At 43.3% G+C, this 25,320-nt stretch overlaps 1 protein-coding gene across 1 annotated transcript in view; it reads left to right on the forward strand.

The window, feature by feature from the left end:
• The window catches only part of LOC146867922 (protein-arginine deiminase type-1-like), a 468,509-nt gene that overhangs the window by 171,269 nt on the left and 271,920 nt on the right, over positions 1–25,320 (forward strand). The window contains exons 3-4 of the mRNA XM_085608649.1: positions 9,271–9,343; positions 21,154–21,215. Of these exons, the coding sequence (XP_085464775.1) occupies positions 9,271–9,343; positions 21,154–21,215 (135 nt within the window). The remainder of the gene's footprint in view (positions 1–9,270; positions 9,344–21,153; positions 21,216–25,320) is intronic.

Raw genomic sequence — 25,320 nt, forward strand, 5'->3', positions numbered from 1 at the left:
CTTATATTTTTGTTTTCCCATATCTTTTCAATTGTATTGGTCATTCCATCAGCCCCCAGGTGTGCCGGGCCATGAACCATCTGGAGCATTGGTAAAAGGAAACTATCGGGCAAAATCCATTTTGTTCCAAGTGTATTTGTCCATCCCCCAAGGTGTGTGTTAAAGTAATATCCTTCCTTTACCCATTTCTTTCTTTCATCTTCATCTGCCAACCCCTGAATCTCTTTTATCTCTTTGTAAGGATCAATTTCATTTTTCTCCTTATCTACACTGGACACTACATAGGTTAAGGTGTACTCATTTAATGCAGTATGTCTGGCTGTTTCATCGGCAAAAGCATTTCCCTGACCTACATGGTCTGTGATTTTCTTGTGTGCACTACACTTCATAATGGCTAACTTAGTTGGTAAGGCAAGAGAATTTAGTAGTCTTGTAATCAAGGTGCCATGCTGTATTTTAGCACCGCCAGATGTAATGAACCCTCTCTCAGCCCACAATCTTCCGAAGTTGTGGGCCACCCCCCAGGCGTACTGGCTGTCGGTGTAGATGTTTACTACTAACTTTTCTGAAAGCTCACATGCTCTAGTGAGAGCAATTAGCTCGGCTGCCTGAGCAGACATCTGTTGTATTTTACATGTCTCAACCACTGTTTTGTTGGTTGTAATTGCATAGGCTGCAGAGGTGGTTCCATCTGGTCTCTTTAGACAAGAGCCATCCACAAATAGTGTACCATCAACTGTAGACATAGGTACATCTACCAAATCTACTCGACCTTTCGTTTCAGTTTCAGTAACAATCACGCAATCATGTTGTACTTCATCCTGCTCCGAAGGGAGAGGCATCAGAGTAGCTGGGTTTATTGTGTTACATCGTTGTAAGGTCACGTTGGTGGCCATTAGTATCAGCTCATAATGAGTTAACCTAGCATTAGTTAAATGCTGAGTTTTTGTTTTGTTTAATAGTATGTCCACTGAATGGGGTACGTAAACCATGACTGGATGTCCGAGGACAATAGAATCTGCCTGTTTTACTGCAGCAGCCGCAGCAGCAATATTTTTAAGGCAGTTCGGTAGGCCTCTTGCTACCGGATCCAATGTTGAGGAAAAATAGGCACATGGTCTATTCTTCTCTCCATTTTTCTGAGTTAGTACCGCCATTGCGCACCCTTCCCTTTCATATACGAACAATGCAAAGTCTTTAGTGTAGTCCGGTGTGCCCAAAGCAGGTGCATTGCATAAGGCAGTTTTTAGAGCCATAAAGCTATCTTGATGCTCTTTCTCCCAAGGGACGGGATCTGTCACATCTTTGTGAGTTAAGGACAGTAATGGTTTGGCCAGATAAGAGAAATTTGGTACCCATTGCCTACAAAAGGAGACCATTCCCAGAAATGCACGCACATCTCTTTGAGTTCGAGGTCTGGGAATGTTCTGCACTGTTTGTATTCTGTCAGATGATAATCTTCTCCCTCCTTTCGACAGGAGATGACCTAAATACGTCACCTCCTGTCGACAATACTGTAGTTTAGCTGGCGAAACCTTATGTCCATGCAAAGCAAGAAATGTTAGAACAGCATGCGTAGCCTGCTTACAGATATCCTCTGTCTCAGCTGTTATGAGCAAGTCGTCCACATACTGTAACAACACTGTACCTGGTGGCATAACACAATGATCTAGTTGTCTTTTCAATGCTTGGCTATAGATGCTAGGACTTTCTGTATAGCCCTGAGGAGCGCGACAGAATTGGTACGATCTTCCTTGGAAACTGAAACTGAATAAATATTGGCTGTCTGGATGTATTGGAATACTAAAGAAGGCATTTTTGAGGTCGATTACAGTGAACCACTGGGCTGAAGGTGGTACAGATGAAAACATTGCAGTGATATCTGGTACTACAGGGTATTGGGGTTCCACTATTTTGTTAATAGCTCGTAAATCAACCACCATCCTATATTTGATCTCTCCTGTACCATCATTTCGTTTAATCACAGGTAAAATAGGGCTATTACATGGGCTTCTTGTGACTTCTTTTATTATTTGTCGTTGTAGCAAGTCTGATATGACAATTTTCAGTCCCTCCTCACCTTCTTTTGATGTCTTGTATTGGGGAATACGAGGCAATCTAACATTTTCTTTTACTTTAATACGTACTGGGTCGATATCCATCTTCCCTACATCATTCGGTCCATGTGCCCACAAATTTGAATCTATATCATGAAGTTCAGGTGGAATGTTATTTTTGTCTGTAACCATGTATTGTCGAGATAGGCATTTTAGTTTAGGGCATGGTATTTTCTTGCAAGTGAGGTAGACACCATCCGGTGTACAGTATATAGTGGCATGCATCATTTTCAAAGCCTTCAAACCTAATAAATTAAGTGAACATTTTTCTGTTAATACAAATGGCATACTCCCTGTTATGGGACCAATTGTGAAGTCCAATGGTCGTGAAATAGGGCTTGTGACAACGGCATTGGAAAATCCCACCGACTTGTCTAACTTTCCCGAGAGAGGAACATGGGGGAGCAGGCGGTGGGAAATGGATGTATTAGTGGCACCAGTATCTAGAAGAAATACCCTCTCTTCACCTTCAATTACCATTTTTACATATGGTCCTGAGGAATCCACTGGTATCTGCACTCGCTCCCTGTCCTCTCCTGGGCACCCCTATTGTGTCCAATCTTGGCCGTCATCATCCTGTGCGTAATCCTGTGTGAAATACGCATTATTCCTTTGATCAAAATAATTTGCCTGGTTGTCGTTGTTATAATTTCTCTGCTGTCCCCTACCTCTCCCTCGGTCAGCATGGGGTGTTGTATTCCCTCTGTAAGTATTTGTATTGTTTCTCATATTCTGACCCTGGCCCTGTAGCAACGGGCACTCGTTTCTCCAATGACCCTCCTGATAGCAATTGGCACATGTATTGTACCCTATCCCTGCTCTCTGCTGCGTCGGAGCTGAAGCAGCTCGACCAGCCCCTCTACTACGTCCACCTCCCCTCTGAAAATTTGTACGTCCTCTTGACCTTCCTCTGTCAGGGAAAGCTTGCTGCATTAATGCCTTTGTTTTTAACTCCTTCATTTGCTTATCCTTTTTCCCCTTCTCTGAATTTCTCTTATTCTCATAATAGCAGGCCATTGTTAATAACTCAGCTGGATCTTTAGCAGTCCAGGTGCTTTCGTAAGTTTTTATACTGTCTGACAGGTCAGATAAGAGATTATGCACGAACTGGTTAGCAAAAATGCGCTTCCCTTGTACAGTCTGTATATCCTGGCCACTATGTCCTTTAAAAACTTCTTCTATTCTGCTAAAAAAATCAGTCACTTCTTCACCCTCCTTCTGTCGACATGCAGTTAATTTATCCCAATCCACCTTTTCCCTGGGCAATATTTCCTGCATTCGTGTTATAATAAGCCCTGGTAAGTTCCTTATGGTTTGTGGCACAGGCCCTCCCGCTGGTCTACCAGCGTCATCATTTATCATATTTTGCCAGTTAATGGTCGCGCAATTGTTGTCCCTTACTTGACGCCACACGTCTTGAGGCACCAAAAAATCAAATAAAAAATCAATGTCTTTTAATATCATAGGTGTTAAATTAATGGCGGATTCAAGTTGCTCGTAAAAAACTTTGGGATTCTTTCTAGGGTCAGGCAACTCCTTTTTCATGGCCAACAGATCAGCTCTATTCCAAGGAGTGTGAACATACTGGCGAATAGCTGGGAGATTCGCACCTTGAGGATTTGGAATTGGATGTATTTCTCTCATAGGGAAGGCGGAGTCGACATAATCCACTTCTGGACCATAGTTTTGGTGAAGGTGTCTGTTAGTGGCGCCACAGGAAAGAGCATCCAACTCCCTTTGAAAATGGTAACAGTTTTCAAACGCTGTCTCACACTGTGCGAGTGTTAATGTGGAACTGTCACTGTCTCTCCACATTTTATTCAATCTGTCTGTCATGTTGAAACTGATGTCACAGTGCTCTGATAAGAGTTGACAGTGGTCAAGCAGTCGATGCACCATAGTATTAATGACGAAATTTTTAGCCCTTAACTGTTGCATTCCTTCAAAAGTCTCCCTAGCTCCTCTTTTAGTTATTTCTCCTAGGTCCATCCATTTTCTTGTCATTTCCTTTAGGGTATCTTTTTCTACACTGCCTAGTCGAGTTTGTCTGACAAATCTATCTGACGGTGAACCATCCCTAAGTGTTGAAGGGGAATCCATCCAATTTTTCTTTCGTCTGATGTTTATGGCAGGAGAATCGCTCTGCGCGGCACAGGGTGTCATTGTACTCAAGGATACTGGGGTTTGATAAACCACTGCACCAGAGGCACCCTGTGCATAAGACAGTGTGGTAAATGGGGTCATCAACACAGGAGACGTCATACTAGAGGATGCTGGAGCGGAAGGTAGTGGTGGGGTGTTTACTACTGAACCATGGATACCCTGAAAATTATTAACGGGGGGAACTATCTGTTGAGTTTGTGTAGCAGGAAGGGCCACCTGTTGTAGCTGCACAACAGGAATGATCTGTTGAGCCGGTACAACAGGGGGGTTTACCTGTTGGGCTGGCTGTGCAATAACATTAACTTGTTGACCCGCAGGCCCTCGACCTGGGGGTGCAGGTATTTGGACAATATTATATGGGGGTGGTTTGTCTAACAAATCATCCAATACTTCATCAGCTGGGGAACACTCTCTTTTCTCCTTTGCAACGAAGCATTTTTCTGTTTTCATTCTAAATTCTCTGTCATGCTGTTCGATATTTTCATTTATCTTCATTTCATTATATTCTGCTACCTTGGCCATAGGTGTTTTATTCTGCTCTCTTTCCCTATCTTTTTTTTGTTTCATATTTCGTGTTCTGGCAGATTTTTCCCATGTTTGAAATACTTCAAACATAGCTGGTCGAACCTTTCGTTCCATCATACATTGCTGTAAATACTGTAATTTAGCTAAATCAAAGGTACCATCAATAGGAAACTGTAATTCCTTATCCTTTTTTGTGTACTCATGCCATATTTTGTTGTATAAGTTCACATTCACTCCTTTCTTTATCATTAATATCCAACCAGGACTATCTTCAACGGGAGTGGGGACACTTTCGTCTAACCGATAACCTGAACGCATACAACAGAACGTTTTAGAAATGCATTTCTTCATTGTTCCTATTCTTTGTTATAACTATTCCTTTACCGCAGTCCTCAATGGACGTATTTAACCCTTAACCTTTAACAATAACATGCAACAGAACAATCTCACCAATCTGTGGTGTTCCTTGCGGTCCTTGGATCGTCCGACTGTTGGTCTTCGGACAACACGTCTGTTTCAGAAGGGATCAGCTCGTGGACCTCTGCCGGGGAAATCCTGTGTCAAAAGGCCTGTCGGGACTTCAGATGGCAGCTGCTGTAGAGAAACACTGTATCCTTTGTGCAGGGGCCCCCACGATCATTCGGTCCTCGGTCGCACCTTCCAACCACGGACTCAACTAGCCGTTGGATGTCCCACGGAGAGGTCCCACCAGAGTCGCCAATTTGAGGAAGTGGATCTTTTCCTACCTCGCCCAGGTACGCTTACAACAAGGAAGACCAGCAGTCGGAGGTAACTGAAATATAAAAAGATTTATTACGCTCAAGCGGGTACACCACCTCACAGCTCCATGTGGCTATGAGTCATTGACCTGATGTCAATGCCCTGCTCTACTTGCACGCTATCATTGAACAAACATGTGCTATGGGGTCATTTAATATACCAGCATTTCTTTGTGCAGACGGTGCAGATTTATATGTGCTGAGGTGGCAGGCTGAAAAGGACTAACACAAAATGGAGACTGAGTCATTGACCTGATGTCAATGCCCTGCTCTACTTGCACGCTATCATTGAACAAACATGTGCTATGGGGTCATTTAATATACCAGCATTTCTTTGTGCAGACGGTGCAGATTTATATGTGCTGAGGTGGCAGGCTGAAAAGGACTAACACAAAATGGAGACTGAGAAACACAAAATGGAGGAGCTTTCGTCCATCAAAAACTGAATTTCCACAGCCTCTTTAATTTGTTTGTGTGTTTTTCAATGAGAGGTATCAAGACACAAATGTGAGTTTGCCCGTGTTTCATATTGCAGTAAAGCAAAACTTTAATTACATTTAGTGAAAAGCAACACAGCCATTGCATTCTGTGCCAGTATTACAGCCAGAATCTCTGTTGTTAGAGGAAGTCAGGCTGCGCATAAAGTGCAGACTGCGCATAAAGTCCAGACTGTGCATAACGTCCAGACCGTGCATAAAGTCTTTTGTTGGTAATCCATTATTTTGGAAAAAAGAGAAGCAGGGGTGAAACCTTCTTTGTTTTTTTGCACCTTCCATATGAAGCTCTTTTCTGAAACCAAAATGTTTTTTCCCAATGTCTACGCTTGTACTATCTGGAGGGATGTTGTAGGAAACACCCACATGCTAGAAAATTGTACTAACATCTCTTTTGCATCTCTCAAATGCCCAGGAGGCCTGGTCCATGCTACATAAACTACCTTAAAATCCCATGGTCTCCTGACTTTTAGGTGCCCACTGTACCTACTATGTGCTGGATTTATCCAGCCTTTACATGCCTCGCACATCTTCTGTTTGCTTTATGCAAGCTGTACTTGCCTCTCCCACAGACCCAGATTACTTGCTTTACTCAACCGGTCATCATCTAGACCACCATGTGCTCACCTGTGCTTTACTCTCCCACCCTGTATTTTCCTTGCCAACCCTTTCTTACATCATGCAAGATGTGCTTGGCTCTTCCACTCTGTACTGACCCACCATGTTTGATTTACTCAACCTGCCTTAATTGACCCATCCTTTCTCTCCTCACAATTCTTACCTGACCCAGCCAGTTCAAGGCACCTTTGCCCTGTGCTTGCCCTGCTTACCCTGGTGCCTCTCATTGTTCATTTAATTCATTTTACGTTTACATATGCTAGTTCAACTCATCCCATTGCGTTCATCTGAGCCATTTATATAAGCCCTTCATCACACGTGTCACCACTCTAGTTCCCTGTAATCATTTCAATGCTCACATTAGGTACCTTGTGTTCCCATTGAAGGAGCTGTGGATGGTTTTGATTGACCATAGTGGGTGCCTACTGTATAATAGATGATGGAGGAGACAGTATTGCAGTCTGCATTGTGTTGAAGACCAGATTGAAAATGTTCCCTTTCCTTTGGGTTGGTCCTGTGACTTCAGTTTTAAAGTTTACGGTGTGAAAAGTGGAGGAGGCAACAAAGAGGAAAAGGATTTAAAGATGCAAGGTGCAAGTTGTACCCTAAAGAATGGAGGCCAAAAGGAATAGGCCTATCATTATCCAGGTTTCTTAGTCAAATTGCCTACAATAGCTGTTGTTGTGCACAGTGAGTAAATTTATGACTTTTATGTTTCATATGTGCATAGGCTCAGAGAGAAACTGCATTGGTATGACATTCCCAAAATAATAAATGTAACCTTTTGCACGTGGTAGGAACAAACAAATACTCTAGAGATAGCAGAAATGTTTCAGTATTATCAAGCACAATTGGCACCAAGAAAATGTGGCTCCCATTAAATGTCTGCCTCCAAGCTCCGCCTCTAGCCCCGCTCACAATTGCCCCTCCTCCATTCACTGCTTTAATTGATGAGTACCTGCACTTATTTTTTCCCATTTAAAGCACTGATTACACCTATCTATCTCTTTGACACTTGGGCCGTCATGTTCCTCCTTTTGCTAATATTCGGCGAGTTTGATGCAGCATTTGAGCCCTGCAGTTTGCAGTACTGTGTGTGTGGTAATTAGCAGACTCACAATTATAGCACTAACCCGAGTTTCAGACCTCGAAGTGGGGATAATGTGCACAATGTGTGTCTTTTCCCCAGTTCTGAGGTATGTAGAATAAGGATAGGGTTCATTTCCTGTGGTGACATTCTTACAACAAACAGATGCCGAGGGGCACACATACAAGCAGTGCATTTTATTTACTCAGTGGCAACACGCCGATGACCGCTATTGGTGTCTCCCATAAATTCTAAAGTGCACACACAAAAATCACAAATACACCTCTGATTAAATTAAAAGCCAATTGTGAATTCTGAAAAATTAGTAATCATCATACAATCTCAGTACTTGAGATTATCAAGAATATATATAGCAGTGTAAAGGTATAAAATGGATGTAAAAAAAACAGACAACGATTTATCATTTATCTGAATTTATTTTTTATTACAGTTCTTATATTCAAGCGATGTGCATGCAAAAATATAGCACATATTCAAAGAAAAGACAAAAGTAATCGACTTTCCGTCCCATGATGTAAATAAGAGTTCCAAGCTACTAAAGCAATTGAAGAAAATGGGTTTTCAGTAATGTTTTAAATGAGGCTAGAGATGATGCGAAGGAAACAAGGACCAGAAACGTGCTCCATAGTTTACGTGCTAAAAGGGAAAAAAAGCAGAAACATAATGAAGCCCCAGGAGGACGAAGAACAGACAAGAGAATAGAGCAGCAGAATGGAGAGACTGAGGAGAGAATACAGTTGGACAAGAGAACTTAAATGGGATGTGGCTAGAAAATTAATATACTTAATCAAAGAACAAGGGAAATTAAACGGAAAAAAAAAAAGAAGCTGGTGTAGCCTTCAACACTGGGGAGAATAAGGAGAGATGACAACATGATATGGGAGTGAAAACAGAGGAGACGTACTGGAATTTTTAGTGTTAAAAACACTTTATTGAATCAAATACATACTACATATCAACCAAATACAGGAACAATATTGATAAACCAAACTGAATATGCAGTACTAGAAATCTATAAGAAAAACCATAAAAAGTGTTTATGCATTTTAATGGCTTAAGTTGAGTAATGCTTGTAGGCATGCTAGGGAGATCTTGTCCGAGACTGGAGGTGTATTGGCTAGATTTCAAGGGGCCAGGTAATAAGGCATGGAAATAACACACATAATTACTGATACCGGGCAGTATTACCATGCCCTAACCAGAGATTTTAAATGTTCATTTCTTTAGCTGGGAATAATACGGGAAAGGCAGTATTACCACACCCTTTATATATGTTTGATCCAGTTCCAGACTGTTTTCCATGAATAGGTCCATATATTGAGACCCTTGTATTCCCATTTTGGCCGAAAATGAGATTACAGGCCAAATTAACTTCGGGCCTACGGGGAAGCACTTGTCAGTGATCACAGCTGCATGCCCTTGACAGAGGTCTGTATCTGCTAACATTATCCCTTCTGTCTCTGCAGGTTAAAGTCTCCTTCCATAAAGAGAATGGGAGAGTTTTCATGGGCAGTGCCAGGCTATATCTCACCAGCGTTGGTAAGGTTATATTGAAACATTAAATCTATGGCTACATGTATTTTTCGGTAAGGAAGCCTCCAGTGATGGATACATAAAGACAGTTATGAATATTCTTTCGCATAGCATAGGCCTGTGTATTGTTGAAATTACTCAGACGTACATGTAAATTCCTTCCAATTTCCAGAATTTAAACACAGAAATGTATTTAAACATATCTTCCGCATACCATTTTTTTCTGCCACTAAACTGATAACATTCTGCTTGGATACTCTTAGGATAATGATTAGAACAATTTGAAAAATATATATATTCTCTTTTCCTTTTCATGAAAATGTATTTTCATTGAAATATTGGTAATGTTTTCCACAAATGTGGCAACACTTTCCTTCTGAATAATTCAGTTAAAAGTATTGGAGCAATGAAAACAAATGTGTTTTAATTGTGTTATGAGATCCTCTCACAACACAGCATACTCCTCCTGTTACAAAAAGATCTTTAAAAAATAGGGCTTGTAGTCCTTCGCCCAGGTTACAGGGACAAACTCCCCTGGCAGACCCGTGGACCACCTGCCTGTGACAGACTGGTTAGTTGCTGTTGTTAAGTCAGAGTAGGAAAAATACGTTTTGTCCTACACCACTCTGACTTCAAAACAATCCAAACCCTGAGTCTTTTGCTCTTATGGATGTGAATCTACCATGTGTGGAATTGAGGGGTACTATATGATGTGGTTGTGTGACCTCACCATGGAATACAATCATGAAATAAACTTGGGTCCAGTCAGTCCAGGGTAGCTGTGACTTCGAGTAGTCAGACTTAAACATAAGTGTAAAGCATTTAGAAGTACCAAAACAATGAAATAAGAAAGTCACGCAACACAAAAGAAATCCAACACCAATATCTTAGTTTTGTGAATTTTTAGAAACCAAAATGAAAAAATCCATTGTAGGGTTACGGAGATACTAATTTTTAAGTGAAATGTGAATCTCAGCATTTTATTCGAAAACGTGAACGCGCAAAATCTGAAAACTGTAAAACTTTTGAAGAGTTGTGTTGGCTACTCCGGCCACTTTGGGCAACCAAATCCAGCAGAGGGAAGGTTAGGGAGGCCAATGAGGAATAGTAGGACAGTAACCTTGGCACCATAGCAGTCTCAAGTCCAGTTCCAGATGCTGTGGGTGAACTTCCATAGACTTTGAAGGAGTGGTCCTGATGCCATATTTATGCCTAGAAAATGACCTTGGGGGATGTGGCAGTCACTAGCCAATGGCGATTAGCAGGTTTCCTGCCTGATGATGACTTCCTGTGAAGTATTGCATCTAGCTACCCCAGAGTGCACTATTCTGTCCACTCCCGAAATGACAGAACCTCTCTCTCAGTGCGTGGACCATGCTGGCCCACTCTAAAGATGTGGCTATTTGAGGGCTGCACACCCATGGAAAAAACGGTTTGGCAACTGGTCTTCCCTCTCTGTCCCCAATGCCAACATGTCTACTTTGACAAAAGAGCAGCCCCTCTCATGTGTTTCCTCCATTTGCAGTTCAGAGGCAGCTTCCCCTTTGAAGCTCGCCTTTTGGGCTCACACCCTTTGTTCCTTCCTGTCAGGAAGATGTGACACCTCTTCCAACAAAATGCCTCTTTTGTTCATACTCCTGAGAGTCATTCATACTTCTCCTCAGGAGGTCAGAATGCTGGCTTGTGGCCCGCATCTGTGTGTGTCACCGGTAACCTTGGGCAACAGAATGGCAACTTTCTAAAAGTTGCATTTGCTGAAAAGTAACTTTAAATTTGACTTTGGCATCAAATTGGGTTTAATGTGATGATTAATTTTGAACCTTGAATTATCAAATTTAGTAGAATCATTCAGAAGTTAGCACAGTAGTGGTCAGTATCTAACCTGTACCTGCGAATAGAGCTACTTTGCCATAACAAAGTAAAAACAGCAATTTAGGACTTTCACTTTTAGGACATATAAAAATTAGGGGTGGTTGATAAATTCCGCCCACTGGCGAAGTTGGCGGAGTTTTGGCCACTCTGCGTTGCAGATGTAACGTGGAGTTCCAGGCAAATTCCACCAGCCACCATGTGGCAGAGTTTTTCTCATGCGCGGCTTGCTGAGGGTAAGTTGGCGAGTAAAGTTTGGCGTACCCTATTGTGATTTTCAGTCGCTAGGTGGGCACCTGGCGAGATTTACCAACGTGGGCGGTTGCGTGCAGTTGTGAGCTGTCACACCCGTTTGCCGTCAGAAAGTTTGCTGCTCGAGTAGAAAATCTACTCGAGTGGCAGCAATATCAACACAAGAAGCAGCACTCTCTGGCACACTGCGTAATACTATATTCACTGATTATTCAGTGCAGAACAAGTTCCTGGCACTGAACGTCAGCATGAGCAGTGCAAAGTGCCTGATTCCGCCCGTTTGCATAACTCTGCGAAATCTCATGCAGTATTTATGGAATTCCAGAGAATTCCACAGAAAGACATCACGCGTTCTGCCCACCCCTAATAAAAATACATGTTCTGCTTTTTAATATACAGCACCTGTCCTTAGGACTCGATAGGCCTGCAGTAAGGGAGGTTTGGGCTTTTCCATTAGTTTACATGACAAAGTTGAGTCAGAAGTTTAGAACTCCTTTGCAAGTCTGCAATGGCAGGCATGTTTTCATGGTGCCACATCCAGGTTGGCACAATTTGTGCTGCAGGCCTGGTGGGACATTTTAGTTAACAGGCCATGGGTACCCTTGATACCATATGCTAGAGACTTATAAGTGATTACGTTTATGCCAATTGGGTATATCCAATCTAACATTATACTTTTCAGGGCCAAAGCTGAGTCACAGAGGTCAGGTCAGCAGACCTCAGTGCACTCTCAGAGTTGAAAAACCAGCAGCATCAGCCCAAACCTTTGGGGTGATCATGCAAAAAGAGGCATCTCTTTAGATTCCGGTTCTAGAAAAGAAGGAGGCAGTGTAGTGGTGAATAATGTCTTGCCATCTCCCTCTTCATTGCTTTGAGTTCTCCTCTAACAGGGAATGCAAGTGATGCTCTGTTGCAGCCAAATGCATCTTTCAAAATCTGTGAATTCCATGTTCAAACATAATGACCCGCAGTGAAATTAAGTTTGTGTCGGCAGTGGCATGGTCAGAGCCACTTTTACAATGACCCTTTCCCTGCCAATGACAATTGCTTTAGAGGGGAGCACTGTCCAGTTCACCCAATATTATTGGTGTTACACTCAGTAGATCACCTTAGCCCTAAATGGAAATGTTCCCCTTTGAGGGAAAAGTGATACTGGCAGGTGTCTCTCACTTCATTTCCAATGAGTTATTCTCTGTCTTATCTACAGCTGATAACAAATTGTGATCATCCCTTGCACCCCAAAATCCCTGTGTACTATATCATCATTTATTTAACAGAATTAGCCTGTAGATCATGTGAATCAGAGTGCTAATTATTATTGCAAAAAATATATGGATATTGTAAGCCTTACAACTTATATATCCCGATTAACTCTCATTATGTCAGCAGCCAGCCTGTAAGCATTTTCGACCAGTGACTGGTCAATGTGTCTAACCCAGCCCCTTCACTGGTAACTTATGAAACGTTGTCACTAGTGATGTCTAAAGGGGCAAGTAGGGATTGATTCATTCACAGCTCTGTTGTGCTCCACAATTGCACAATCAATGCCCCTTTACAGAAACATATGGAAGCCAAAGACGCTGATGCTACTTTTCTCTTCTTCCTTCGAAGGAGGATCACCACAAGGTCATCTTTCCTTGCAGCCACAGTTACAACACACCCAACAGAGAGATGGAAAGTTTTGCTTCTCTGTTCTGTTAGTTCGAACAGTATCAGAAAGCATGGATTTATGTAAGAGGAAAATATGGCAAATGAGCACAGACGGTTAGCATTACAATTCAAAATATTATTCTGCTTTTCTAGGCCCTATGCCTATTACACATATTCTGAAAATATTAAATTATGTGTACATGTAATCTGGTCTGACCTGTATGTAATCCTTTCATCATTACACGAAAGCCCTGCCACACACCACAGCAACCTGTTGACTGGGAATAGGTGAAAAGACTAGGCATTCTGGAGAAAGGGTGAAAGAAATCACGTTTTTTTTAAAACCTATTTGGGATGAGAACAGTCTTAACTGAATGTGGTGGGGAGTTCAGTTGGGCACAACTTTTTTAAAATATTGGGGGGTGGACGAGGTTAATAGGAGGTACACTTAGATTTTTAAAACAAATTTGGATAAAATGAGTGGAAGGTGTTGCCAAGGATCACGAGAGAAAATGAGAGGAGTTCTTGTATCCTTTTTACATTTTCTTTTCTGAAAGGGGGGAGGGATAGACACACTGGTGGGGAGGGTGCAAGATACTAAGTAAATATTTTAAATGCAAGGCAGAGAAAAGGGAATAAGGAAGATGATAGAGGGTAAAAAAGTTCATGTTGAGCATGGTTCCACCATTAACCCTATCCAGTTACATAGGTGGTATCAATTTATAAGGGGGAATGTGTTCATGATGAAGCCATGTACAGCATAACACTGTATATAGGATATATGTGATTAATGGACAGTTTTCCTACTCAGTATTTCAATACAAATCAAGGTCATGTTGAGCTTTGCTTTTGTTGCCTTTGATGTCACTCGGGACACCTCAGTGGAAATCAATTCCTTCATTGACAGCTCTCCGTCAATATTCCTCTATATTATATTACATGTGAAAACATGAAACATGTTTAGTACTTTATCAATTCTAAGTGGCATTTAACAGCAAATGCAACTGCTTGTTTGCAGTGATATTTGTCAGTAAGCTTCTCTGTGATCAGAAGTTTCATTGTTTTTCTGTTGTTGAGCAGTCATAAACACCAGGGGCTGTATTATGAATATGATTAACTTTCCTTGTTTGTCGAACTGCACACTTTTCAGCCTTCCGGCACTTTCAAGGGGGATTAGAGCTCGCCATCGGGTGCAATGATTGACTGCACCCGCCTGCAGGGGCATGTCTGGGAGGTCCATGGGTCCCTCTTCCTTCCCCAAGAGTGCTGCCTTTAGGAGATGCACTGAAAGTGTGCCACATTTTTGTGGCACACTTTCAGTGCACCGCCTAAAGGCATGTTTTGATAATATGGCACAGTCCCTATGCATATGAGGGAATGCCCTCTCATGACAGTACTGGCACTTCATGTGGACCAGTGCTATCAGCATTACAGAAGGGGACGCACAATTGTCTGCAGTCCCTTCTGCACCACCATTGTGCCCTGAAGGATTACAAAGCGGGTGCACATGCCCATTGTGCCTCTGGTGCATGATGTTTAATCTGGCCCCAGTTTTGAAAGGACTGAAATATGTCCCACATAGCCTCTGGTTCGGACCACAAAGCAGAGATTTATTTTCTACCCACTAAACAATAAAATTAGTATTGTTAATATACACTGTTGTAATGATGAATATCATAGTGATTACTAGCTCATAATGCGGAAAGTATGTAGCATCTGTCCAACATTACGAAGCATGGACTTGCAGGCACTGGAGCCACGCACCATGCTGGCACTAATAAGCACTGTGGCATTATGCGTGGAGGCCCTATTTTACAGTGCAACAAAATGTAAAGTGGTTTGTCTTCTCCAACCAACATCTTTATATACAACTGAAGTAGTTTTCCACCTTTGGTATTAAAGTGCCACAACACCAAAGCTAAAAAGGTGGGCGTGAAAAGAGAGAAAAGAGCCACAGAAATCCCTAGAACAAATTAAGCACTGCCAGAGATAATGTTTCAGCTGCACTACCTGATGTGAGAGGCCTTTCTATTGTTTCACCATCTCATTTTTCCTAAAGGCCACCCAATTGCCTTCTCTATGAGCCTATTAGATGCCAATTTACCAGAGTGTCAGTATATATTGACCCATATTCTCACCAGTCCTAAGCAGTGCTTAATTTGTGCCGGTGCTTTCCGGTGCTAAGCACCGGCACCTAATTATCAGGGCCGGGTCTACACACTCAGGTACACTTAATTATTTATATACAAGTAAAGTAACTTACTTGCTTCGCTAATGCTACTACGGGACACTTACAGTGTAAAAGTAAAGTGTTTAACTTCCCGTCGGACTACGGACTGTACAGTGTGCAGAGTGCAGACTGTATGACACACTTGCGGCTCGATTGTTGATGTGCATTGTGGAGCCGCGCTCGCGGGACACTGTTGGGCAGGGCTTTTTGGTTCTCGTTTGAATCTCGGGCTTCGGGGGCGCTGGGCGGGGGCTGTACGCAGCAGCGTGCATACTGCGCAGATGTTCTCAAATTGTTCTTCATTGCGCATGCCACGCATTCAGTGCCACGCCCCAGCATAGCGCTGCCGCGCACCTAGTCTTCGTGTTGGTGTTGGCGGTTCGACTTCGTCGCCGTGGCCCGCCGTTCACAAAAACTTCACATTAATTAAAACCCTGCCGGACGACGTGAGCCAGTTAGCCAGGGTGTGGCAACAGCGGCTGCACCAGGTGAGAGTGAGTCGAAGTCCAGTCAGGTTTGGAGGAGGGGATCCTTGCTCGCCTCTCAGCCACCACGCCTGCCCCGTGCTCCACCTGGCAAAGGTGCCGTCGTGGCAGTGTCTGCGTGGGAAAGCTCCCATACCAGGATCGAGCCCAGAAAATAAACACACACACGGAATAAAAAGTGCTTTTAATTTGCCCAGGTGTGCGCATTGTTGTCCGTGACTGTGCGACGGAAGCACTCACATAGGCCAAGCCCACACACGAGGGGTATGGGTGAGACATTTACTCAGGAGGTGCGGGTGGCATGTTGCGGCCTCTGGGCCTGGCGCCATATATGTGTTCACAGTCACACTTCACTGCAGCTGAAACGGACACCTCGAGTTCTGGCCTCTGAAACTGGCAGACTATCATATCACTCCTTCCATGCCACTGACCACATGGAATCCAGTGGCCTCTTATTTATTCTCCATGGCAGACCTCGTGCACTAAAACGGCGCCTCAGTTTAGTAACCTAACCCTCATCTAATCTTACGAAGCCTGTCTCTTTCACCCATTATTACTGGCTGCAGTGGCTGCTTACATTAAGGACACTTGTCCGTCAATCAAAATACGTTATGCTCCAGGAGAGGGATAAATACATGAAGAGGAAGGAAGGCCTTTGCATAAGAAGCAATCAAATAAGATTGCTGAGAAAACGAACGAATGCAAGAGGTGGGCTGGCCCAAAGCCCAGTGTTAAGTATTTATATTGTCCAAATTGGCGTTAGACAACAGACAGCTTAAAACAATAGACCTTGTCAGCATCCGGAATTATGCCACAAATCCACTATGTGTGCCAATATGATGCATTGTGCCGATTGAAATTGTTTTGGGCGTTTAGGTATTCAGAGATTTTTACTTTGTGTAATAACCAGATTTTCGTGCTCACTGGCTAGTTTTAGTCTATTGTTCACCATGAACTTATCTCTGCAGCTGTTCTCTTGAAGCGATGCCATGTGCGCTTCACAGCACCATCCTAATCCCTGAGTTTGAGAGTTTGATCACGGCTAAGGTTCATTCTGCCTCTCATCCTTCAGAGATCGTTAAAACGAGTATCAACCTCATTGGGTGAGAACTATTGCGCCCCTCGTTAAGCGCTTAGATAACTATACCAAAAGCGCTATACATGAAAATGAATAACGCTGCTGCTGTCGCGTTCGCTGCAGACCTCACCTGCCCTCTACAGTGTGCCGCAGTGATAGGTGGATAAATCGCTCTATCTGAATCCCACAACTGCGGTGCACCTGCTGCGTGCGAGTCCGGTCAAAAGTGAACGCGCCTGCAGCCAGGGCCATGGAAGGCACAGGTTTTATAACATTGGGGCGGTTAATGCCCTCCTAAAAATACAAAGCAATACCTTGCGTCTCTTGCTGTACTCTCTTACCTACCTAGTGCATCACTCAAGATACCAGGTATCCTTCCACCATCTAACTGCAGTGGGTTCTCCCTTTTATGTTTCTGATTCATAGGAATCTAGGCTCTATGCCAGGCAATCGCACCTCTCCCGTCGCATACCTCGGTGCTGCAAGGTGATTAACAGGAGATGAGGCCAGCTGCGTTCTGATACCTTCGGTTCCAGTTAGCGCTATATAAAACTGCAAAGGACAAGTAAAAACACACACAAAAAAAACACTGGGCTATTCACATACGCACTCATGTCTAGCAAATGCTGGAAAAGAGGAAAATCGGGCTGCAGCCTTTTATTGATCCAAGTAAATAGAAAGACCATTTATATGTTAACGAGGCTTTGTTTATTGTTTCACCCCTTCATCTCCACATGGCAAAGGCGACAATGTTCTGCAGCGTGGATATTTCTTTTTCTATGTAGTGCAGGAGAAAAGGAGTTTGTTTATTCCTATTCACCTTTCCTAACCCATGCAGCTGCGTATCACATCAGGCTGTGACGCAAAGTTTGACTAATGGAGAGTAGGTAAGAGAATGTGTTACTAGTTGTTTTTCTTTTTAAAAGCTGCGCAGGCCCAGCAGGACACATACTTCGTGTGTGCTTCATTTAGACAATTTTTTGCATTATCATGGCCGATGCACGACAACAATAAGACAATACAAAATGCCCAGATAACCCTGGTGATAAATGATCCTGATGGAGTGCAATCATTTGTCTGTTAGTAGTTTTTAAATGCAGATAAAGTGTATTTTATGTGGAAGCTCAGTGGGTTACTGCCTTTGTCACAGAGATCCTTGTGGTACATGCAGTTCAGAAGGTACAATCCTAACATAGGACAGTGACCAATGAACTGTCACCAAAGAGCTGCCTGCATACAAAGTTTAAACATGAATGGTATAGTTAGAACTTCGCTTTCTTTTTTTTCTGATATAGTTAGAACTTCCCCAGTCTTTCATTATTCTAATGTTTTCAAAATGAGTATGTTTGGGCAGATATACATTTTTATCAGTAAAGCTGACCCCCATTGAATACTCTTTAAATCCTAAGGTTGTGTTTCACCAGCCCAAACCTTTGTAAAATTTCCGTCCCACAGGTATGGATGACACGTGATTCATACACCTTGTAATCCTCATTGGCTTATGTGACATTCCCTGTAGACTGATTTACATACTTGTATGATTCATTGTCTCCTGTATAATGTGTGAGTGGTGTAAAGTACTGACGCACACTACACTGATATGAGTAGCGCTATACAACAAATGAAATGCATATGAGAGAGGGGCTACATAAAGATAAGGGGCACTGTTGGAGGGTGGCAGTGAGGGAATCTGAGGAAGAGGTCAAAAGGGGGAGGGGCTATGGAGCGATGAGGGACACTGTTGGAGGGCGGCAGTTTGGGAATCCGAAGAAGAGGTCATGGGGTGGAGGAGGGAGCGATGAGGGGCACTGCTGGAGGGTGGCAGTGAGGGAGTCTGAGGAGGAGGTCATGAGGGGGATGGGCTACAGAGAGATGATGGACACTGGTGGAGGGTGGCAGTGAGGGAATCCGAGGAGGAGGTCATGAGGGGGATGGGCTACATAGAGATGAGGGACACTGGTGGAGGGTGGCAGTGAGGGAATCCGAGGAGGAGGTCATGAGGGGGATGGGCTACAGAGAGATGAGGGACACTGGTGGAGGGTGGCAGTGAGGGAATCCGAGGAGGATGTCAATAGGGGGGGGGCCATGGAGGGATGAGGGGCACTGTTGGAAGATGGTAGTAAAGGTTATTTACGGAGAGAGAGGTTACTGGTGCGACGCCAAAAAAGACTTTCGCATCAGCGCTGAAGCCGGCCCTGTCATGGCCTTTCTGATTTTGTTTATTTAATTAGCAGTCTGGGTCATAAGGGCTACTGTGGAACATACTTTGAAGTGCGTGCTAATTATATTTACCACTATATTCAATGTTTTAAGTTTGAAGATGATTTTAATATTGTTTTTACTGGGATAAACAAGCCTGTAAGGGAGTGCGTTGCAGAGTCCAGGGTCAGGGAGGTAGTAATGAAGAGAGATTCTCCCTGAAGGCTCGCACAGAGGGAGCCCGAGAAGTGTCACTTGCCTGATACTCCCACCTCAGAAACCTCCTCTTCCCATCAAAGGTACTCAACTGTCCAAAGCATCAGCCGATATGCAGGTATTCTACCACAGGATAGAGCAGGAAGTTGAGGCAATTGGGGTTGGTGAGTTTAGGATTGTGGAAAGATTTGGTTCATACAGTTGAGTTCACCAACACCACTCAACAAGCAGTGGGCTTCTAAATGCTCCACTGCAACATACCACACTCTCACCACCTTCGCCGGAATGGGCTAGGCTCATTTGCTATGTTTGTCCTTAGTGTGTGTGATGTTTATATTTTTCTCAATCTTATGACTTCATTCAGTGATGTAACATTGAGGGCAGCACCAACACTCTGAAAATTGTTCCAGCCCCACTGGCTTGGGTACCTTTCTTTGACATTTTCATGCTTTCTGGCCGGCTGGCCCGGGTGCCTTTGTGTGACGTTTCTATGGTTTCCGGCCTGGGTGCCTTTGTGTGACGTTTCTATGCTTTCTGGCCTGGGTGCCTTTGTGTGACGGTTCCATGCTTTCTGTCCTGGCTCGGTGCCTTTGTGTAACATTTCTATGCTTTCTGGCCTGGGTGCCTTTGTGTGACATTTCCATGATTTCTGGCCTGGGTGCCTTTGTGTGACATTTCCATGTTTCCTTGTCTGAGTACTTATGAGTGTGAGATTTCCATGCTTTCTGGCCTGGGTGCTTATGTCAGGTCATCATTTATGATTTACTATGCTTTGAAAGTTGATACAGCTAAATATGTAATGGAAAATGTGTTGTGCACCATATTGGTTTTTCTTTTTGAAAAATGTTTTTGAGGGGAGAATTCCCCCATGCAAACACCTGTGGCAGTCATTACGCTTGCTGTGCTTGGGTGCTATGCACCATATGGGGGCTGGTGTAACAAAACTTGCCAGGGCTGCTTTGGGTTCCCAGTCCGGCCCTGAGTGTCAATTAATTAATTAATTTTTGTGAATCACAGTGTGTAACTAACACTGCACACTGCCACCTTACCCTGCTTTTGCTATTCCAGAAGCCAAAGCTTAAAATTGAGGCAAACTGTATAGACTTTGTGTCTCTTTCGAGTGAGCGCTGCAGGGCAAGCAGGCCGGGGTATGATTTGGAAAAGGCCTGAATTTGGGTGGGCAAAGTAGGAGTCAGTCATGGATGGTAATATATGTGCAGATGCAGAAATGTCTTGGGTGCAAACTGCAAATAAATATTAATTGTGCATGTTACTTAGACGAATTGACATCGCACTTCGCACGTCTAGCGTGTTTTCTTTCACTTTGCTTCCCTATTAAAAAGGGCATACCCTACCCCAGTATTGTCCTTTCCCCAAATTAGCACATAGAGCACTGGAATTGTCCCTTTTCAATGCATTAGTGATTTTATATAATTTATTTCAAAATGTTGCTTTAAATGCACTTTTGATTTAATCTTTTTGAAAATGTTCACAGGGCAGGGGAACCTCCTATCTAAACCTTACTATGAGGAAGGCAGGCTCCCTTGCTGAAATTCATCTGACTTTTCGCAGTGCCAGTTGACGATGTGGGTGGAGCTAATAGAGGAAGTGGGTGGAGCCAGTGGAGGAAGTGGGTGGAGCCAAAGAAAAAGTAGGTGTGGCCTCCGGCAAAGATTTGAGCACCTGCACTTCAAATTTTACAAATTAAGCACTGGTCCTAAGAAGTCTACAGCAGTTTCCAACACATTTGCAGCCTCCTGCAAATGTGTTGGAATTTCCTGTGCTGCCTAATTTTGCCTTTATGTGCTAACTATTTTTTCTTTCCTTTTCACCACAGCCATCTCGTTGCACGTGGACACTCGGCGGGATGGAACAGTGAACATGAAAAATACTAACAAGGTAAGGTAGTATTGGATTATTTGTATTCGGGTAGGCTATGGGGAGAGCATCTGCAGTACATGGACAATGGCGAAGGGAGCAAAATTTTGTAAATGAGAACATTGATGACGCTCCTCCCCTAGGGGCTGATGGGCAGGAAAGGGAGAATCCTGAACTTTAACGCTCTGACAAGACCCTTAAGAAAACCTGCACAACAAGGGTTTTCTGGGCCCCAGTATTTGCAGATTTGTTAAAATAATAGTATCTTTACAGAAAGCAGAAGTTATTACAGGCAAGGCAATTGTCATAAAACCGAAATCATAATAATGCAAAATGTCTTGTATGTATGTATGTATGGTCTTATATAGCACTCAAATTACCCTTGGGCATCTCGGCGCTTGCATTGGGAACCCGTCCTGGTTTTTCCCTGTGAGATAACCCGTACTGGGCATCCCCAAGGTGAAAGCCAGGCATCCCGCCACGGGGGGCCGTTGTGGAGATTAAGCAATCTTGTTGCCCAGAGCTGCATAGTGTGAACTCGTGCTTAGAGTAGGCACCGAAGTGAGAATTATCAAGTCCGTGGACAATTGGGCTCCAGACCCTGCCGCGTCGGGAATTGAACCCTGGTCCCGGGTCTGACCTCTGCTTCAGGGTAAGCCTCCTCTAACCAGTGAGCTGCACTTCTCCAAGTGTACCACTGTACCATTAAGAAATTAAGTAGCCACAGCACATTGGTAAAATAATTAAACAAATAGTAAATATGCCTAAATACAGAAGGGACCAGTGACAACAAGCAGAAAAGTGAGAAAGCCTAATAAGAAGATTTGCTCTTCTCCAAACAACACATCTTACACAATGTTTTGGACAAAGAAAACACACAAATTCCTTGCATGATGTTATGTAAGGGGGCAGCACTAAAGATTTTACTTGCACAGTAAACAAATCATCTATTAAATCCAAAAGAACATTTACTTGCAAATTATTTTCTTTGGCTGTAAATTACATTATTTGATGCAAAGAAGAAATCAACATTTTATGAATTCAAAAGAATGAGTAAAAAAGGAATTACTTCTACACATTTATAGTATTGACATGGCAACAGATGTGTAGGTCATAACCTTTTAATATTGCCACATAATTACATCCCTTCAGGAGGAAGCTAGAGATAAGTTTAATTTGCAAACAGAGACAGAGATCATGGGTTTACATGACTTTTTTAAAAACAAATAAAGCGCATGAAAGAGTGCAGCTCATGCACAACAAATTAACTTATTTTCAAAACAATGTGCAGCATGGTTATGCTAATTGATACAAACCCATGTTGGGTATTATTTTTATACTATACAAATAATTTTCCACAATATTTGAGCAGGAGCCAACCAAATGCAGTGCTGTTGGAAGGAACAATATTTTCTTGTTCATTTTCTCACATTCTGCATAAAGCACTGGTTTTCAGGTTAGAAAGCACAACTGTGTTGTTTCTAAATGCTGATTTTATATAGGATAGAGTTCATTCATAGAGATTGAACTGGGCCCCCTTCAGGAGACATGGTGGGGTCCCAAGATTTTAGAGCTTAAGATCCCTCCCAAAAACCTATTCCCAGTCTGGTCACCTATTGTTTATTCTACTCCTCTTTTGCTGTGTTGTACTCTGTGACTCAATTCAACAATTACATGAAAATCACAAGTTGTTTTAACTGATAGCAAATCAAGACTATCATACTTATTTAATCGGTGAGGTCCCCAGCCTGATCGTCAGTTTTGACCCTCCACTCTCGTGGATATCTGTATGTGGAATTTTGTAATTCTACTCCACTTGCTTTATTCATTTCTGCTCTATTACCTATTGCACTTAAAAAAGACTTTCGGGTGGGATGGGAATGTTTCCTGTATGGCATACAATCATGTTCCCCTACCCTGAGTGTCCAACTGCATGCATCCTGTATTTGTTCATTTTTGGCCATAACCTTTCACTAATCTAGTGTGTACACAGAGGGCTAGGCCTGTCCTTTGATAATAGTGAGGGCCTGGACGTGTCCTGTGACCTGGAGGATTGCACCAAGCATGCCCTCATTATACAGGCAGTGGACTACTGTCCATGCCATGTGCTTAGTACATAGAGCCGTGGTGGCAGCTTATCGTGTTTTGTTGATCCATAGGAGTGACCAGTTCTTTTTATCCGTGTCACTGGGGTGGATGCCTACTGACTCCATCAAATAAAGTTCTGCTTCTATGCACTAACCCAGATCCTGCATCTAACATCTCCAGTGTGTGTATGTGTATGTTGTATTGTGGTTTGAGTGAACCAAAGGAATGATGGCTGTGGGGTCCTGGCCCGGCTGTTGCCACAAGACTAAGGTCAGTTTGTTTTCCCAGACAGTGGAAGTTTACTGCTAATATTACTAGAGCTGGAGTGAGGAGACCTAGACACTCAAGTGGATAGAAAGAAGAGAAGGCTCCTTTAGAAATGTTATTCAACATTTTGCTGAGAGGAGCTGCTGATTAGCCTTTCTGTATCATCGCCATTTGGTGGATCGTGAGAGTGGGCCTTCAGCCTCTGTTGTTCAAGATAAAGGGACCCCATAGGTAAGGCCAGCCTTTTGTCTCTCCATTGATCATTCTTCAGTGTGGCTGATGACAGCCATGTGCAGAAAGCTCTTACATTTTGTGCCTCTGTTGTGAGGGCACACTACCCTTTTGTCAGGAGTATTACTCTACACAAAGGCTGTTTCAGGAGAGCAGCCTGGAAAGGACACTTGAAAGGAGAACCACTCCAAACCATTTCTTAAAATGCAGACAGTGGGTCCACCTCTCTTGTCTGTTTTGACTGTGTAAAAATGGGACTCACAAACCCACTTGTTGATCCTGTTCCAGGTTCTCATTGACCAACAAAGGGAGTGCTTTTCAGTGTACTCAGAGGACTGCAGTTCTACCAGAGCCAGTCAGCCAGCTTTCCAAAAGTGCGGAAATATTACCAGAGTCTATCATTTGCTGCAAGAGCTGATTACCCATCCTGGAGTACCTACAAGTCAGCCTGCTCCATAAGAGTGCGAAGAAGCCTGCCAACCCTGCAGAAGGAGTGACTTTCTAAGCGGAGCGAGGTGCATTGTGATCTTGGTGCAGTGTGTCTGCAGGAACAGAGAACTGTGGAGAGTAATCAGTGTGCCCCATTGTCATTGGGCTCCAGACTCTCATGCAATCGTCAGCAGGAATCAGGAAGAGAGGGCACAGCTTGAGCTGCACCCTTGATGTTATCAATTGCGGAGCGAGCTAAGCTGCTGTGGACAAGTAATCGACTGCCACATGACCAGAGAAGATGCACAAGGAATAATTGACAGTGGCATGATCTGAGCTGCTGGACAAGAAGTCATTAATTGTGGCGTGTCCTGAGCCACTGCACAAGAAGCAATTGCCTGCAGTGTAACATGAGCGCTGCCCAAGAAGTAACTGATCATGCCATGACCTGAGCTGTGTTCTCCCTTCCAGCCGGTGCAGAACCTGGTCTACATCCGGATACACCTTTGATAACTAGAACAGCCTTATATATTACCACAGAGAAGGCCTGATAAGGAAGTCTCACTGGACTTCATTTGAGAAGTAGGGAAGCAGTTGAGCCCAAAAGAAGAACTGAGAATTTGCCCGATCTACAGATCTTACAGATGTATTGAGTAAGAAAAGCTACACATCTTGCTTACGCACTAGGTGAGAAAATAATTCAGAGAAGACTATTTAATAGTGTTGGGGTAAAACTGTAACTGAGCCAATTTTCACCACATCATGTCCGATGGATGGAATCCACCTGCGCCGAAGAGAGCACCCAGGGCCATAGCAGAGAGAGGTGTAGTAATCGAACCTCTAAGGGATTCTAGCACCAGAACACTACATTTCCAAATGGATATATCTGTATTTGGTATTTTGCTCTAGTGTGTTTCTTTTTCAAAGTCAAGTACCAGGTTGGACAGTACTTTGTTTTAAGGATGTGTGTTTATTGAGTGCTGAGCACCACCACACCCACACTATCCTGCCATAGCTACCAATGAGAGGCAAGTGTTGAAAGAGTTGTGTGTGGCCCAATTTGAAGAGTCATAGTAGGACAGATATCAGGACATCAGAGGCAAATTACCTC

This window comes from Triturus cristatus, chromosome 1_2 (genome assembly GCF_964204655.1).
Source record: "Triturus cristatus chromosome 1_2, aTriCri1.1, whole genome shotgun sequence".
Lineage (NCBI taxonomy): Eukaryota > Metazoa > Chordata > Amphibia > Caudata > Salamandridae > Triturus > Triturus cristatus.